This window comes from Achroia grisella, unplaced genomic scaffold (genome assembly GCF_030625045.1).
Source record: "Achroia grisella isolate CSIRO2021 unplaced genomic scaffold, CSIRO_AGI_Agris_v1 utg669, whole genome shotgun sequence".
In the NCBI taxonomy this organism is placed as follows: domain Eukaryota; kingdom Metazoa; phylum Arthropoda; class Insecta; order Lepidoptera; family Pyralidae; genus Achroia; species Achroia grisella.
In genome coordinates this window covers 11064-26368 of record NW_026712988.1, presented here as the reverse complement: position 1 = coordinate 26368, position 15305 = coordinate 11064, and the positions used below count along the sequence as shown (strand labels likewise).

The window sequence follows — 15305 nt, the reverse complement described above, 5'->3', positions numbered from 1 at the left end:
AGCTCGTATTCTTCATCATCATTGCATAGTATAAAACAAAGTCGCGGTCGCTGTCTGTCTGTCCCTATGTAAGTTTAAATCTTTAAGACTACGCAACGGATTTTGAAGCGGTTTTTTTTAAATAGATAGAGTGATTCTGAAGGAAGGTTTATATGTATAATACATTTACACTGGACGCGACTAGCTAGTTTCAAATAAATGTTGTACTGTAGATATATTTACAATAATACAGATTCATTAATAAATTCAAATTTGGTATAATAGAGTGACCACCAGCATATGCTGCTGCAAAAGCAAATAGTCTAATCAGTGTACGTAACCCGAACAAACCAGGGTACCTAGTACCTACATAAAATTCATTTGCGGTACATTTAATAATAACTACACTGCTTACTATTAATTTTGCTAAGTTCTTATGAGGTATCGTTTACATTCATATACGTTGATATGGTCAGGTATACCTACCTACGTACAATAATACATACCAATTGATGATCATTATCTATTATCGACGTGGATGATACGCGCGCGCGTGTGTGTGTGTGTGTGTGTGTGTGTGTATGTGTGTATCGTTCGCTGATATCAGAACGCGGAAATTGCAAAAAGGCCACGCGATGTTCATCGTCGCAAGTTTAAGGTCACGCCGCGTCCTCGGCCGAGGTCGGCGCGGCCTCGCTCGCCGGCGCGGGGACGCGGCCTCGCTCGCCGTCCGCGGCCTCGTTCGCCAAATAATTCGCCAACGACTCGCCGCCGCCGCCGTCGCCGTCGCCGTCGCGCGTCTCTTATCGACGCGACGCGGCGCGACGCGACGCGATACTCCGCGCCGGTGACGCGGCGCTGGACGCGTGACATGTGACGTAGGGCCGCTCGAGTCGAGTGACGTACTTCGAGGAAGATAATATCATAGCGCTCCGACATATTTATATACACTCATTGAGAGATTTGTATTATGTACATATTACGTAGTTTATATACATTAGGGTTCATTCCCGGGAATTCTCGGGTCGAGAATTCCCGGGAAATCCTTGGGTTCTGTTCCCGGGAAATCAAGCTCGAGAAAAGTCGAGAACTCGAGAAATCAAGTACCTATATAGAAATTAAATTGACGTTTGTTGTATTGCGTGGCGGCACAATAATACTAGATATTAAGGTTTTCTTTCATGTATTTTTTTTTGTTTTACAGAAACTATTTTTGTTTACAAGTTTAAGGTAGATTTTTTCTAAATAACCAGCCAAAAATGGTGCTGTCATTATAAATATAAGTCTGAATAATATTAGGTCCTAACATATGAAAGTGGTGTTTTGTAAGGGAATAACCTGAAGTATTTTTTTTTTCAAAATATAACATGTTTATTTAATCAAACTATGTACCATTGCTATTTATGCACTTTTGCCATCTCATAGGTACTTCATTGATCCCTTTACTGAAAAAAAAAACATTTGAACGGGAACATTTGGACATATCAATAAAATCTTTGTACTTTGGACTGCCTCATCGGATTTGAATTTTTTCCCAATCAGTTATCCAAATTTCGAAAAAAATGGTAATCTGTTGGAGCAAGATCCGGGGAGCAATTGTAAAGTCTTAGACATTACAATTGAATCTCTTCTAATTTGGTAAATGTCAGTTGTGCAGTGTGTGGTCTAGCGTTGTCCTGAAGCAGCAGTAGCCTACGGCGATTGACCAGCCTCGGTTGTTTAGCAGCTAGCTTTTCCATTATGGTTTCTCAATTGCTGACAACACACATCTGCCGTAATCATCTGGCCAGATTTAAGAAAGCTGAAGTGAACAACACCGGAACTAGTCCACTAAACGCTCACAAGTAACTTTTTAGAGTCGATTTTCGCTTGGGGCAGGATTTGGTTGGTTTGCCAGGGTTCAGCCATTGCGATGAGCGTTTCCAATTATAATACAAGATCCACATCATCACAGGTTCGATTTAAAATCCCTTTATTATTATGCCGGTTGACTAATGTAACGCAGCAGTCTACGCGAGTTTGTCGATCGAAACGCGAATTGTCTACTCAATCCATGAGGGACCCACCTTTTAAGCTTTTTCACCCTCCCAATTTGCTACAAGTGGATTAATACAGTTTTGTCAGTAACACCGCAACCTGAAACTAACTCTGACGTGGTTTGCGATGGATCTGCTATCATAATTACCAACCTTGGACTCCAGCCGCCCACGGGGATTGTTTTGCAGGTCGAAATTTCCAGAACGAAAACGTTGCAACCAACAATGCATTGTGTTTTCTTTTGCGACACCACCACCATACACATCATTAATCCTTCGAGCCGTTTCTGCAGCATTAGTGCCATGGCGGAACTCGTACTTGTACTTGTAAATGACGCGATATTTTAAGTTTTCCATTTTGTAAGCTGAGTGACCCAAAGAAAAAACCAAGCACATGTATTACGGTTTTCGAAAAACAAATGCATGAGTGAATAGCCGTATAAATTTGAAATTGAAATTTCTAACCAAAGAGGAGATATTTAAGATCAAAGTGGCCAGTACGGCAAAACGCTAATTTCATATTTAAGAACCTAATATATTTCAGTATTTAAAAAAAATGGCTTATTCATAATATGTATAATGTTTTTAAATATACCTACTCAATAAAAGTTTTATAATTAATTTTATAGTTAAATTTTATAATTAATATTTAACAAAAAATGCAGTGGTTTTCGTCTCAAATGAAACCACTGAGTTTTTTGACGTTATTGGAACAAAAAATAAACCAAACGTACGTAAATGTAAATTTCTCGACAACCCGAGAAGACCCGAGAAATTAACCTCGAGAATTCTCGAGACCCGAGAAATTGAAAAGCTCGAGAAATCATGAACCCTAATATACATGTATTAATATAATAAAAAGTATATTGCACGGGATATTGCAAGCTACTCAGCCTGATACACACGACAGCTTGTATTTCCTTGTAGTGACAAGCGCAGTGGCATCTGGGTTGCAACTAGGGTTGCCAACTACATATACTGTTTTTCATTCAATTATACTTTTTACTGCTGAACAAAAATAAAGTACACAAAATACCGTTTCCAGCATCAAAACCTCAGTATTTAGTGAAGGAGTTTTTTTATTCAGTACTTAAAGAATGCTAAGTAACGGGATGATAGAAATAGAGTATCCATTAATTCAATAAAAATGAGTTCCTCATTTATTGATTCTTTCCATTTCTTTTAATAGTTATAGCTTATCTATACATCTATATCTATACATATAAATAAAATTGGAGTGTCTGTTTGTAATATTGAAATAACAGTTTTTTACTACACGAATATGAGTATAAATACGGTACATGCACTAAATAATATTTTTTTACAATTTTTGTCTGTCTGTTTGTTCCGGCTAATCTCTGTAATGGCTCGACTGATTTTGATGGGACTTTTTTCTTTTTTTTTTTGGTAGGTAACTGGTCTATAATGAGTAAATTAGACTATTTTTATTTTAGAAAAGTAAAGTTTAATTCCACCTCCTTTTCCTTCGCTGTACGGTTTACTATTAGCACAGATAACATATGCTATTAGTATGTAGTACTATGTCACCTGTGCTATTAGTCACAAGAGCGATGCGTATAGCACTCGCTGTTGTGACCGCGCCGGGGGCACAGCCCTAATTCATATTTATTCGGAAAACAAATCAACACCTGACTGTTGTTAATTTTACTCCTAATCAATTTAAATAAATATAACACTAGGCATAACTCTCTCCGCACGTTCAATTCCTTGTACCCTATCATACTATCATACTCAATACAAACACATTAGCGAGTACAATGGGAATACTTCATATATATATATATATATTTTAATATATGTAAATGCAGGTCACTGACATTCATTATTTGAATTTAGCGCGCATTTGTAGCTGAATTATATTTAAACGTCAGAATGACGTACCTGACTTACGTCATTCTGACGTTTAAATATAATTTATGAGGAAGTATCTAGATGGTTGCAATGTTGTTTCTCTTTTCAGGTGAGTTGTTCAAAATTACCCTTAGTAATGCGCTGTTATACTTGTTAAGAACAATTGTTTGCAATAAATTTAATCTCTATTCAGAGCGACACAATTGAGTATATAATTTCACATAAAAAAGGTGTTTGTAAAATACATAACACATTGTATATAAAAAACTAATAAATTTATTTTGAATGCGCTCCAACACGAGACTATATTTGGCTTCACGTGGGGCCAAGTGACTGCATTATTTTGTAGGTGACGTCTAACTAAAGCATTAGACAATGAACTGATCGTTCCAATATTAGTAAATCCACATGATCCACGAAGTACAAACCCTAAATTTCTATATGCCTTCTTACAAGCACTAACTATGTGATCACTGAATTTCAAGTCTGCAGTAACTACTCTTTTTTTTTTTGTGTCAATGTCATTGTCATGATTATTTGGGTTATTTTTCCGCGTTAAAGTAATTGTCATACACTTCGATTTATTATATTTAGATATGTTTCGATGTTGTTGGGGCTGCAAACAGCTCTGTAGCGCATCAGAGCTGTTTGCAGCGGCCCGCGTAGACGGGTTTCAAGCCGTAACGCGCAAAAGAGCTGCATCACTGATGTCCAGAATTCGGGGGAGCACAAACAGCATCCAAACAACTATTGCGAATATATCTGATTGTCCGCTCCAGAGGCACTGGATATCGTTGCATTGTGGACCCAGCGCTTCTGGACGTGACACAGATATATTAATTGAGTGTATATATCTCTGTATATATACTGTATATTATAATATATTATAAGTTACTAACATAGTATAATAAGTTGTTAACTAACACAGTATGGATGTTATCCAAGTTAATTAGAAAATATATAAAGTACAGTTTATTAACTTTACTCCATGCAACTACTCTATCTATGTCCCTTTGAAAAAGTTCATAATCGGCACTGTTTCTAATTGATCGAAAAAATTTTAGGTCGTCGACGAATAGTAAGTAGCTTGAATCAGTAATAACCTCTAGTAAATCATTGACCGTGATGATGAATTCCAGAGGCCCAAGGGTTGTCTCGGCTGGCTCACCCCCGACCTGACAAAGTATGGTTCAGACTCGTATCCTGCGTAGTGCGTACTCAACATACTGCCATCTATCAGTCATCCAGCTTGTTAAGAAGTGCAACATATCAATTTTGCTTTGTTGACGCTATCACCTGGAAATCATCAGTGCAACATGCGAACTGAGTTTAAATGAAATGTGAAATTTATATATATATATATAACACAAAGGTGACTGACATAGTGATCTATCAACGCCCAGCCCAAACCACTGGACGGATCGGGCTGAAATTTGGCATGCAGATAGATGTTATGACGTAGGCATCCGCTAAGAAAGGATTTTGATTAATTCTACCCCCAAGGGAATAAAATAGGGGACGAAAGTTTGTATGAAACTTTGTCAATTTTAAACCCATCGGCTGAGACTTTGCATGCATAAATCTACTATGACGTAGGCATCCGCTAAGAAAGGATTTTGATTAATTCCACCCCTAAGGGGATAAATTAACGCGAGCGAAGCCGCGGGCAACAGCTAGTGTAAAACAAAATGTTAATGTTGCGAAGTGATGTACGATGCTAACTCGTACACATCATGATACATTCCTGGTGAATTTGTCACGATGCTAACTGACCTGACCTCATGCTCATCTTATCATTCTCCACTGGTGCCCCGCCAGCGTAAACCGTTAGCGCAGGCGGGTGCACCATTACATTATCATATATGAAAAAAAAAAAACATATGGGGAGTACATCCAACGTCAGCCAAGTTAACTTAACAATTATGCGAGAAGCTCTATAAAAAATGTATTTAAAACAATAAATAAAATACTGTTCATTTTTCTAAAATACTGTTTAATATTCTTCACAGACCTAAATATACTTTATTTCTTGTAATGAAGTTGTCAATCCTAGTTGCAACTCACAAAGCGGGCTCCTACCTCCCCATGCCTGGGTGATGGGTATGAGATGTTGGGGTTCTGTATCTAAAAAAAAAATAAAAAAAAAAAAATAATATATGCTGACTGAACCAGCTGACTGAAACCATTGTGATAAATTAACGGTAAATATGTGACCTCACACTAATCTTATCCACTGGCGCCTTCGCCAGCATAAATAGTTAGCGCCGGCGGGTACAACCACAACGTAGATGCAGGGTCAATCTATCTATGTATAAGACCTGCGCAGGCTCCGGCGATCATGTACGGCAGCAAAGTCACATCTTGTCACAGCATAATAGCGGCAACGGTAAACCAAACTAAATTAAATTACATTAATCAAACAATTACTTCTAATTGAACTACTAGTAATAATTAATTAACATTGTTGTTATTATTTATTCCAGCAATTGTATCGAGCGTCACTACTATTTCATATTTCGTACTGGTTCAAAGTACAAACTAGCGGCAATACCGCTATTGCACGCTCGATGACGGGTCAGGCGAACGTACAAGACAAGGCCGCAAACTATTGACAATACCGCTATTGCACGCTAGATGGCGGGTAAGGTAAATGTACAAGGCGATGAAGTTTCGTTCCAAGAATTGGATATATGCCACAGAAGTGCAACAAAAACCTCCGGTTTAGGTTTAGGTTTAGGTTTAGGTTTAGGTTTAGGTTTAGGTTTAGGTTTAGGTTTAGGTTTAGGTTTAGGTTTAGGTTTAGGTTTAGGTTTAGGTTTAGGTTTAGGTTTAGGTTTAGGTTTAGGTTTAGGTTTAGGTTTAGGTTTAGGTTTAGGTTTAGGTTTAGGTTTAGGTTTAGGTTTAGGTTTAGGTTTAGGTTTAGGTTTAGGTTTAGGTTTAGGTTTAGGTTTAGGTTTAGGTTTAGGTTTAGGTTTAGGTTTAGGTTTAGGTTTAGGTTTAGGTTTAGGTTTAGGTTTAGGTTTAGGTTTAGGTTTAGGTTTAGGTTTAGGTTTAGGTTTAGGTTTAGGTTTAGGTTTAGGTTTAGGTTTAGGTTTAGGTTTAGGTTTAGGTTTAGGTTTAGGTTTAGGTTTAGGTTTAGGTTTAGGTTTAGGTTTAGGTTTAGGTTTAGGTTTAGGTTTAGGTTTAGGTTTAGGTTTAGGTTTAGGTTTAGGTTTAGGTTTAGGTTTAGGTTTAGGTTTAGGTTTAGGTTTAGGTTTAGGTTTAGGTTTAGGTTTAGGTTTAGGTTTAGGTTTAGGTTTAGGTTTAGGTTTAGGTTTAGGTTTAGGTTTAGGTTTAGGTTTAGGTTTAGGTTTAGGTTTAGGTTTAGGTTTAGGTTTAGGTTTAGGTTTAGGTTTAGGTTTAGGTTTAGGTTTAGGTTTAGGTTTAGGTTTAGGTTTAGGTTTAGGTTTAGGTTTAGGTTTAGGTTTAGGTTTAGGTTTAGGTTTAGGTTTAGGTTTAGGTTTAGGTTTAGGTTTAGGTTTAGGTTTAGGTTTAGGTTTAGGTTTAGGTTTAGGTTAGGTTTAGGTTTAGGTTTAGGTTTAGGTTTAGGTTTAGGTTTAGGTTTAGGTTTAGGTTTAGGTTTAGGTTTAGGTTTAGGTTTAGGTTTAGGTTTAGGTTTAGGTTTAGGTTTAGGTTTAGGTTTAGGTTTAGGTTTAGGTTTAGGTTTAGGTTTAGGTTTAGGTTTAGGTTTAGGTTTAGGTTTAGGTTTAGGTTTAGGTTTAGGTTTAGGTTTAGGTTTAGGTTTAGGTTTAGGTTTAGGTTTAGGTTTAGGTTTAGGTTTAGGTTTAGGTTTAGGTTTAGGTTTAGGTTTAGGTTTAGGTTTAGGTTTAGGTTTAGGTTTAGGTTTAGGTTTAGGTTTAGGTTTTGGTTTAGGTTTAGGTTTAGGTTTAGGTTTAGGTTTAGGTTTAGGTTTAGGTTTAGGTTTAGGTTTAGGTTTAGGTTTAGGTTTAGGTTTAGGTTTAGGTTTAGGTTTAGGTTTAGGTTTAGGTTTAGGTTTAGGTTTAGGTTTAGGTTTAGGTTTAGGTTTAGGTTTAGGTTTAGGTTTAGGTTTAGGTTTAGGTTTAGGTTTAGGTTTAGGTTTAGGTTTAGGTTTAGGTTTAGGTTTAGGTTTAGGTTTAGGTTTAGGTTTAGGTTTAGGTTTAGGTTTAGGTTTAGGTTTAGGTTTAGGTTTAGGTTTAGGTTTAGGTTTAGGTTTAGGTTTAGGTTTAGGTTTAGGTTTAGGTTTAGGTTTAGGTTTAGGTTTAGGTTTAGGTTTAGGTTTAGGTTTAGGTTTAGGTTTAGGTTTAGGTTTAGGTTTAGGTTTAGGTTTAGGTTTAGGTTTAGGTTTAGGTTTAGGTTTAGGTTTAGGTTTAGGTTTAGGTTTAGGTTTAGGTTTAGGTTTAGGTTTAGGTTTAGGTTTAGGTTTAGGTTTAGGTTTAGGTTTAGGTTTAGGTTTAGGTTTAGGTTTAGGTTTAGGTTTAGGTTTAGGTTTAGGTTTAGGTTTAGGTTTAGGTTAGGTTAGGTTAGGTTAGGTTAGGTTAGGTTAGGTTAGGTTAGGTTAGGTTAGGTTAGGTTAGGTTAGGTTGAAGGCACAACTTGACCACATTTTTGGACCTTTTCCACATTTTTGGCAACTTTTGTAGTGTTTTAGTGTGATTTGTTTTTCTTTCGTGTTTTTCTTTTTTCTTTTCTTTTTTTCCTTTTATTAATTAGTTAGGTTAAGTTTGTAAATATATAGTTAGGTTAGCTTAGTTAGGTTAAGATAGTATAAGTTAGGTTAAGTTTATTATTGTTTTTGTTTTTTGTTTTGTCTGCGCTGAGGTGTTTGTGGTGTATCACCGGGATTGCACGGAGGTAACTCCAGTCTGGTGTGCCCGCTCCGGGGGAAACCCTGGAGCAATTAGTGGAGGCAATAGCCTCCGTAGTATCCGCCCGACTTAGGTCGGGCGCGGCATCGTTGCTGCCATCAAGTTGAGGAGTTGGCTGGTGGCAGCAGCCCCCTCTTCTTCCCGTCCCCCGCCGAGGGGGACGAGGAGTGTGTGTCCCTGCCCCGGGACTTAGCGTTCTGGTCCATGTCGGACTCGGTCACGCTGGCGGACGCCGACACGGTGCGGTCGGCGAGGTCGCGGCCCGTCTCTCGGGCCAGGTCGCGGGCATCTCGGCCCTCCTCAGCGTCGTCGACGCGCTCTACGCGCTCGACGCGCTCAATGATGGTGGAGGACGAGATGTCCGGATGCCTGGTGTCCAGCGAGGACGGACTGGCAAAAACGGCCGTGCCGAAACGGCCGCACGCGGACGGACCGGGCCCTTCCGGGACGACGGGCGGGAGTGTCAAGCCGTCCAAAATCCCCTGCCCGTCGTCCGGGAATGGGATTGTCCTGGCGGTGCCCGTGGGCCGTGGCACAAAGAGTCCGGCAACGTCGCCGAAGTCCCGGCGGCAGGAAAAACGAGGGGACGACGGGATGTTCGTCCGACCCTCGGAGGTCCCTGCGGGAAAGGGGAAGGTCCCCCCAATGGATGACTCGCAGCCTGTGGCCGCCTTCAGGGCGGAGGCCCAGAGAAAGCTCGGGGCTGCCCTGGACACGGTGCGCAGGTGCGGGAACCTAAAGGGGACCGACCAGAAGCGGCTGAAGGAGAGCATCAGCTCCGTGATGTTGATGGCGGAGGAACTGGACGGGAGTACCGTCATCGACAGCGAGTTCACCGCGAGCGCCGTCAAACGGCGAATGCTGGAGGCGCAGGTGGAGGAGCTCCGTAAGGAGAACAAGGAGCTCCGAAACCAGCTCCTGGCGCTCCAAGCCGAGATGCGGCGGCTCACGGCGAACTCGGGGTCGCAACCTCCTTCGGCCGCTTCCCAGGCGCCGCAGGGACCTGCGAGGGTAAGGGCACCTGGCCCGACCCCTGAGCTAGATGAGGTCGGGGCCTTCAGGGCGGAAATAATGAGGGCCACCGGGGAGTTGATAGATGCCCGAATAGGGATCCAAATTGAGAAGGGCATCAGGGAGATAAAGGCCGCCCTGGGTCTCAACTCCCCGGCGACATCAATCCGCCCTGATCACCGCCCGCCGCTGCAAAGCGACGGGCAATACGAGGTGTTGTCCCGGCTCCCCGGCGCAGGGGGACCGGGCTTCAGGGACGCTCCCCATCTGCGGGGGGCGCGAGGCGCAGAATTCCCGCCGCTTCAACCCGCCAACCGGCCTGCCTCTGGCAGCCAACAGCCGGGGCCGTCGGGCGCGGGGCGCGCAACCGAGGGCTGGAGCACAGTGGTACGACGGGGCGGCAAAAACCGCAACGTCCCTGAGAGGCAGACCCAGAGTACTCAGAGTACTCAGAGGACCTCTGGGGCTCCTTCTCAGGGGAAGAAGGGAAAGCCGGCCCCGCCGTCGCCATCAAAGTTGCGTGCCCCGCGATCGGCGGCGGTGGTGGTTACACTGTGCCCGGAGGCAGAAGCGGCGGGAGTGACCTACTCCGCCGTCCTCAAGGAGGCGAAGGAAAAAATCAACCTCGCCTCCTTGGGGATAGGAAGCCTGCGCTTCAAGACCGCGGCTACTGGGGCCCGGATCCTGGAGATCCCAGGGTCCCAGATGGGAGATCAGGCCGACGCGCTCGCGTCGAAGTTCCGGGACGTGTTCCCGGACGGTACGGTCCGTATCGCCAGGCCCACCAAGACCGCGGAGATGAGGGTCATGGGCCTGGATGACGGTACCGACCGGGAGGAGGTGGCGGCCGCCGTGGCACAGCACGGCGAGTGCACGGCGGACGCCGTCAACGTCGGGGAGATTCGGCGCGGCGCGTCGGGCCTGGGCACCTGCTGGGTGCGGGCCCCATTGGCCGCGGTCAAGAAAGTCACGACGGCAGGGCGGATCCGGATCGGCTGGGTCTCGGCCGCTGTGGAGCTGCTGCGGCAGAAGCCACTCCGGTGTTTCAAGTGCCTCGAAAGCGGGCACGTGGTGGCACGGTGCTCGCACGAGGAGGACCGGAGTGGCCTTTGCTACCGGTGTGGGGCTCCCGGCCACAAAGCGGCCGGATGTTCGGCGGCCCCACACTGCGTGGTCTGCGCAGCGGCGGGTCGCTCAGCTGATCACCGGGTGGGGGCCAAAAAGTGCCCCCAGTCCCGCAACAGAAAGAGGAGATCCGCACTGTCGTCGGCCCGCGGCAATGGCCGCCGGGGAGAGGCTGAGGTGATGGACACCGGTCAATAATGGCAGTCCATCGCCTCCTGCAGGGGAATCTCAACCACTGCGCGCGCGCCCAAGATCTGCTTCTGCAGAGCGCGGCGCAGTGGGGAGTTGACCTTGCAGTGGTCGCCGAACCATATCGTGTCCCACGAAGTGACCATTGGTTCGGCGACCCCTCTGGCCTGGTGGCCATTGTCGGCGCGGGCAACCCGCGACCCCGCTCGTCAGCCGCCTATTCGGCGGAGCGGGGTACATAGGTGTGAGTTGGGGGGAAACCGTCGTTGTCGGGACATACTTCTCTCCGAACAGGACTCTCGCCGAGTTCGAGCAGTTCATGGACGGGCTGGGGGCCGCTATGGAGCTATACTCGGCCCGTCCAATGATGGTGATGGGGGACTTCAATGCCAAATCCACGGCATGGGGGCTCCCCATCACCGACTCTCGAGGCAGAGTCCTGGAAGACTGGGCGGCCGCGGCCGGCCTGGTGGTGTTGAACCGAGGGTCGGCCGCCACGTGCGTGAGACAGCAGGGGGAGTCGCATGTCGACGTATCCCTCTGCAGTCCAGCGATCGCACAGAGGGTGCGGAGCTGGCAGGTGTTGGATGAGGTGGAGACTCTATCCGATCATCGGTATATCCGGATAGATGTTCTCCCCTCACCCGTAGCTCCGCATCCCGGTCGCCAGGAGAGGAATGTCCCACAACTCCCCAGATGGGTGTTGAAACGTCTGAATAAAGACGTGCTGATGGAGGCTTCCATCGTCCAGGCCTGGGTTCCGATACCGGAGGGGCCTGTGGAGGTCGACGCAGAGGTGGGCTGGTTCGGTGAGGCTCTGTCGCACATTTGCGACGCGGCGATGCCCCGAGCCGGCCCTCGACCTCCTAGGCGTCAGGTGTACTGGTGGTCGGAGGAGATAGCGGCGTTGAGGGAGGAGTGCTCCGCCGCCCGCCGCCGGTACACCAGGCACCGCCGACTCAGGCGGGGCCGCGACGCCGACGAGGAAGCACAGCTGTACGAGCAGTACAAAGAGAGGAAGAAAGCTCTGCAGCTGTCCATCAGCAGGGCCAAGGAGACAGCCAGGGAAGAACTCCTGGAGACCCTGGACAGGGATCCATGGGGGCGTCCTTATAGGTTCGTCAGGGGCAAATTACGCCCCTGGGCGCCCCCCGTGGCAGAGGGTCTCCAGCCGCAGCAGTTGGAGGAGGTGTTGGAGGAGCTGTTCCCGAGACAGCCTCCCTTCACACCTCCTCCGATGATGCCGCGTGGCAGTGATGGAGAGGCCAGCGGCGTCAGCGCTGCTGCGGTTCCCGCCATCACCGTGGAGGAGTTCGCCGCGGCCGTGGATAAACTCCGGGGCAAGAATGTCGCCCCGGGTCCGGATGGTATCCACGGCCGCGTCCTGGCCTTGGCCCTAAACACCCTAGGGGACCGACTCCGGCGCTTGTTCAATGCGTGCCTGGAGTCGGGACGGTTTCCCAATCAGTGGAAAGCGGGTAGAGTGGTCCTGCTCCGCAAAGCGGAGCACCCCGCAGGTTCGGTGGTTCCCTCGGCGTTCCGCCCCATAGTGCTGTTGGACGAGATCGGCAAGCTCTTCGAGAGAATCTTGGCGGGCCGACTCGTCCAACACCTGTCTCAGGTAGGTCCCGATCTCAGCCCGAAGCAGTTCGGATTCCGAGAGGGGCGCTCGACGATCGACGCGATCTCGCGTGTGCGCTCCCTCTCGGAAGAGGCGACGTCCCAGGGTGGGGTGTTGTTGGCGGTCTCGTTGGACATAAAGAACGCCTTCAACACCCTGCCCTTTGCGACTATTAGGGAGGCGCTGCAGTACCATCGCGCGCCTCCCTACATTCGGGACGTGATCGGGGCCTATCTCGAAGACAGGTCTGTGCTCTGCACGGGGCGGAACGGCGTTGTAGTGTCGAGGGAAATGCAACGCGGTGTTCCACAGGGATCGGTTCTGGGCCCGATCCTGTGGAACATCGGGTATGATTGGAACCTGCGGGGCGCCCTTTTAACGGGCACTGACCTCGTGTGTTACGCGGATGACACCTTGGTCACTGCCCGGGGGCGGGACCTACGGGAAGCTACCCGCTTTGCCACGGCAAGCGTGGCACTGGTCGTCGGCCGAATAAGGAGGCTTGGGCTCCAGGTGGCGCTGGAGAAGACCGAGGTCCTATGTTTTCATGGGCCTCGGCGCGCGCCACCTCCGGATGCCCAGCTGGTCGTCAGTGGCCAGAGGGTGGGGGTCAAGCCCTGTATTAGGTATTTGGGGCTTGACCTGGACAGTCGTTGGAGCTTCCGCGCTCACTTTCGGAACCTGGTCCCTCGCCTTATGGCAGCCGCCGGCGCTCTTAGCTGGCTGCTGCCAAACGTGAGGGGCCCGGGAGAAGGTTCCCGCCGCCTATACCTCGGCGTGGTGCGGTCCATGGCCCTGTACGGGGCCCCCATCTGGGTGGGGGCCCTTGGTAGGGAAAATGTGGCCTGTCTCAACAGGCCACACAGGGTCATGGCCATACGGGCCATAAGAGGCTACCGCACCATATCCGGGGAAGCGGCGGGTCTGCTGGCGGGGTCTCCTCCGTGGGACTTGGTAGCGGAGCTCCACGCGTCAGTGTATCACTGGCGCGCGGAGCGACGTTCCATGGGGAGGCACCCGCTGGCCATGAGATTGGAGCGCGGAGGTCCGACTTTCGGCGGATCCTCAGGATCAGGTGGAGAGAAAGGCTGGCCAGTCCATCGGCCGGCCTGAGGACCGTCGAGGCTGTCCGTCCCATCCTCAAAAGATGGATGAATAGGAGATGGCCACTGACGTACCGCATGACACAGATACTGTCCGGGCACGGGTGCTTCGGGCGGTATCTGTGTCATGTGGCGAGGAAGGAGCCGACGACCGGCTGCCACGAGTGCGGAGGTGTGGAGGACACGGCGCAACACACGCTGGACGAATGTCCAGCGTTCGAGAGTGAGCGCCGTGTCCTCACACGAATAGTGGGGGACGATCTCTCGCTGCCGAATTTAGTTCGGAGGATGATCAGTAGCGAGAGATCGTGGCTGGCGGTGAGCTCCTTCTGCGAGGAAGTTATCTCGCGGAAGGAGGCGGCGGAAAGGAGCGGGAGTCAGATCGTCCCGCTTCCCTCCGCCGCAGAAGAGCCAGGCCTAGAGGTGGGGGCGTACCCAACTCCGCCCCCCTCTATCCCCCACTGGGGCCGGGGTGACTGCCTTGAGGGAGGCAGTCCCCCAATCCAAAGGCCCCGGAGGTGTGCGCGTGTACCCACACGCCTCCACAATGGAGTAGGGCGAAATAGGTCGCCCTAACCACAAAACGAGATGGGGCCTGCCCTACAACATCTACAGGGCGGGCCGTCGCCGTCGGAGCTGGGGTAGAATGCACTTGCGAATCCCCTGGCTCCGGCATAGGCGCTCGTAGGTACACCGTGTGGTTTTTAGTGAGTCAAGTCTCACACACCACCTCGCCATCCCTCCGGCGAGGTGACGGTCTTTTGAAGATTTTCCACACGTTAAAAAAAAAAAAAAAAAAAGGTTAGGTTAGGTTAGGTTAGGTTTTTTTTTTTTTTTTTTTTTTTTTTTTTTTTTTTTTTTCCTACTTGGCCTACCTCCCCACCGCTGTTTACAACAGGGTGGGCCGTCGTCTAGCTATGGGTCTTATGCTAGGGGGTACAGCCAAGTAAACACACTTAAGCCCGGATGTGAAATTCCAGGTTTTTTACATTTTCTTTATTAGACACATAACTTTCTTATTTACTACACTTAAACCTAGAGGAGAACTTAATTAGGGATTTACATTTCTAAGGGTTATCTATTTTACTTTTGTTTACATACTAGAATTTTAGCCTATTTTATTTCTTACTTATCTATTACAATTCTTACTATTACTATTATTCTTTTTATTACTTATATCTATTGCTTATCTATGACTGTATATCCACTATACACCTAGATACAGCTTTACTTATCACTGTTTGTTTTTGTTACTTTTGTTATAACTTCCGTAGCATACTTTAAAAATTTTTCTCTATGTTCTTTACTCTTTATGATTTCCTTGAATTTTTCTGATTTAATTTCTATTCCCAATTCTATTTCTAAGTCCATTCTTTTCCTTCCAAAGCGAGGGCATTGTGACATAATGTGTAATAGTGTTTCGGGTGTGTGCTGGTCACATGGGCACGACGGATTCTCGCGGCACCGAAAACGGTGCAGATAC

At 47.2% G+C, this 15305-nt stretch overlaps 1 protein-coding gene across 1 annotated transcript; it reads left to right on the top strand.

The window, feature by feature from the left end:
* Positions 1–6225: 6225 nt before the first annotated feature.
* LOC131849962 (uncharacterized) lies at positions 6226–14934 on the top strand. The gene is made up of 3 exons (XM_059200101.1): positions 6226–6273; positions 8831–10607; positions 14927–14934. Exons 1-3 carry the CDS (start codon positions 6226–6228, stop codon positions 14932–14934), a joined length of 1833 nt encoding a protein of 610 aa, XP_059056084.1.
* The last annotated feature ends 371 nt before the right edge of the window (positions 14935–15305 follow it).

Coding starts and splice junctions, on each gene's coding strand:
- LOC131849962 (XM_059200101.1), top strand. CDS start 6,226: ATGTACGGCAGCAAAGTCACATCTTGTCACAGCATAATAGCGGCAACG. Junction 6,274..8,830: donor ACAGCATAATAGCGGCAACG/GTAAACCAAACT, acceptor TAGCCTCCGTAG/TATCCGCCCGACTTAGGTCG.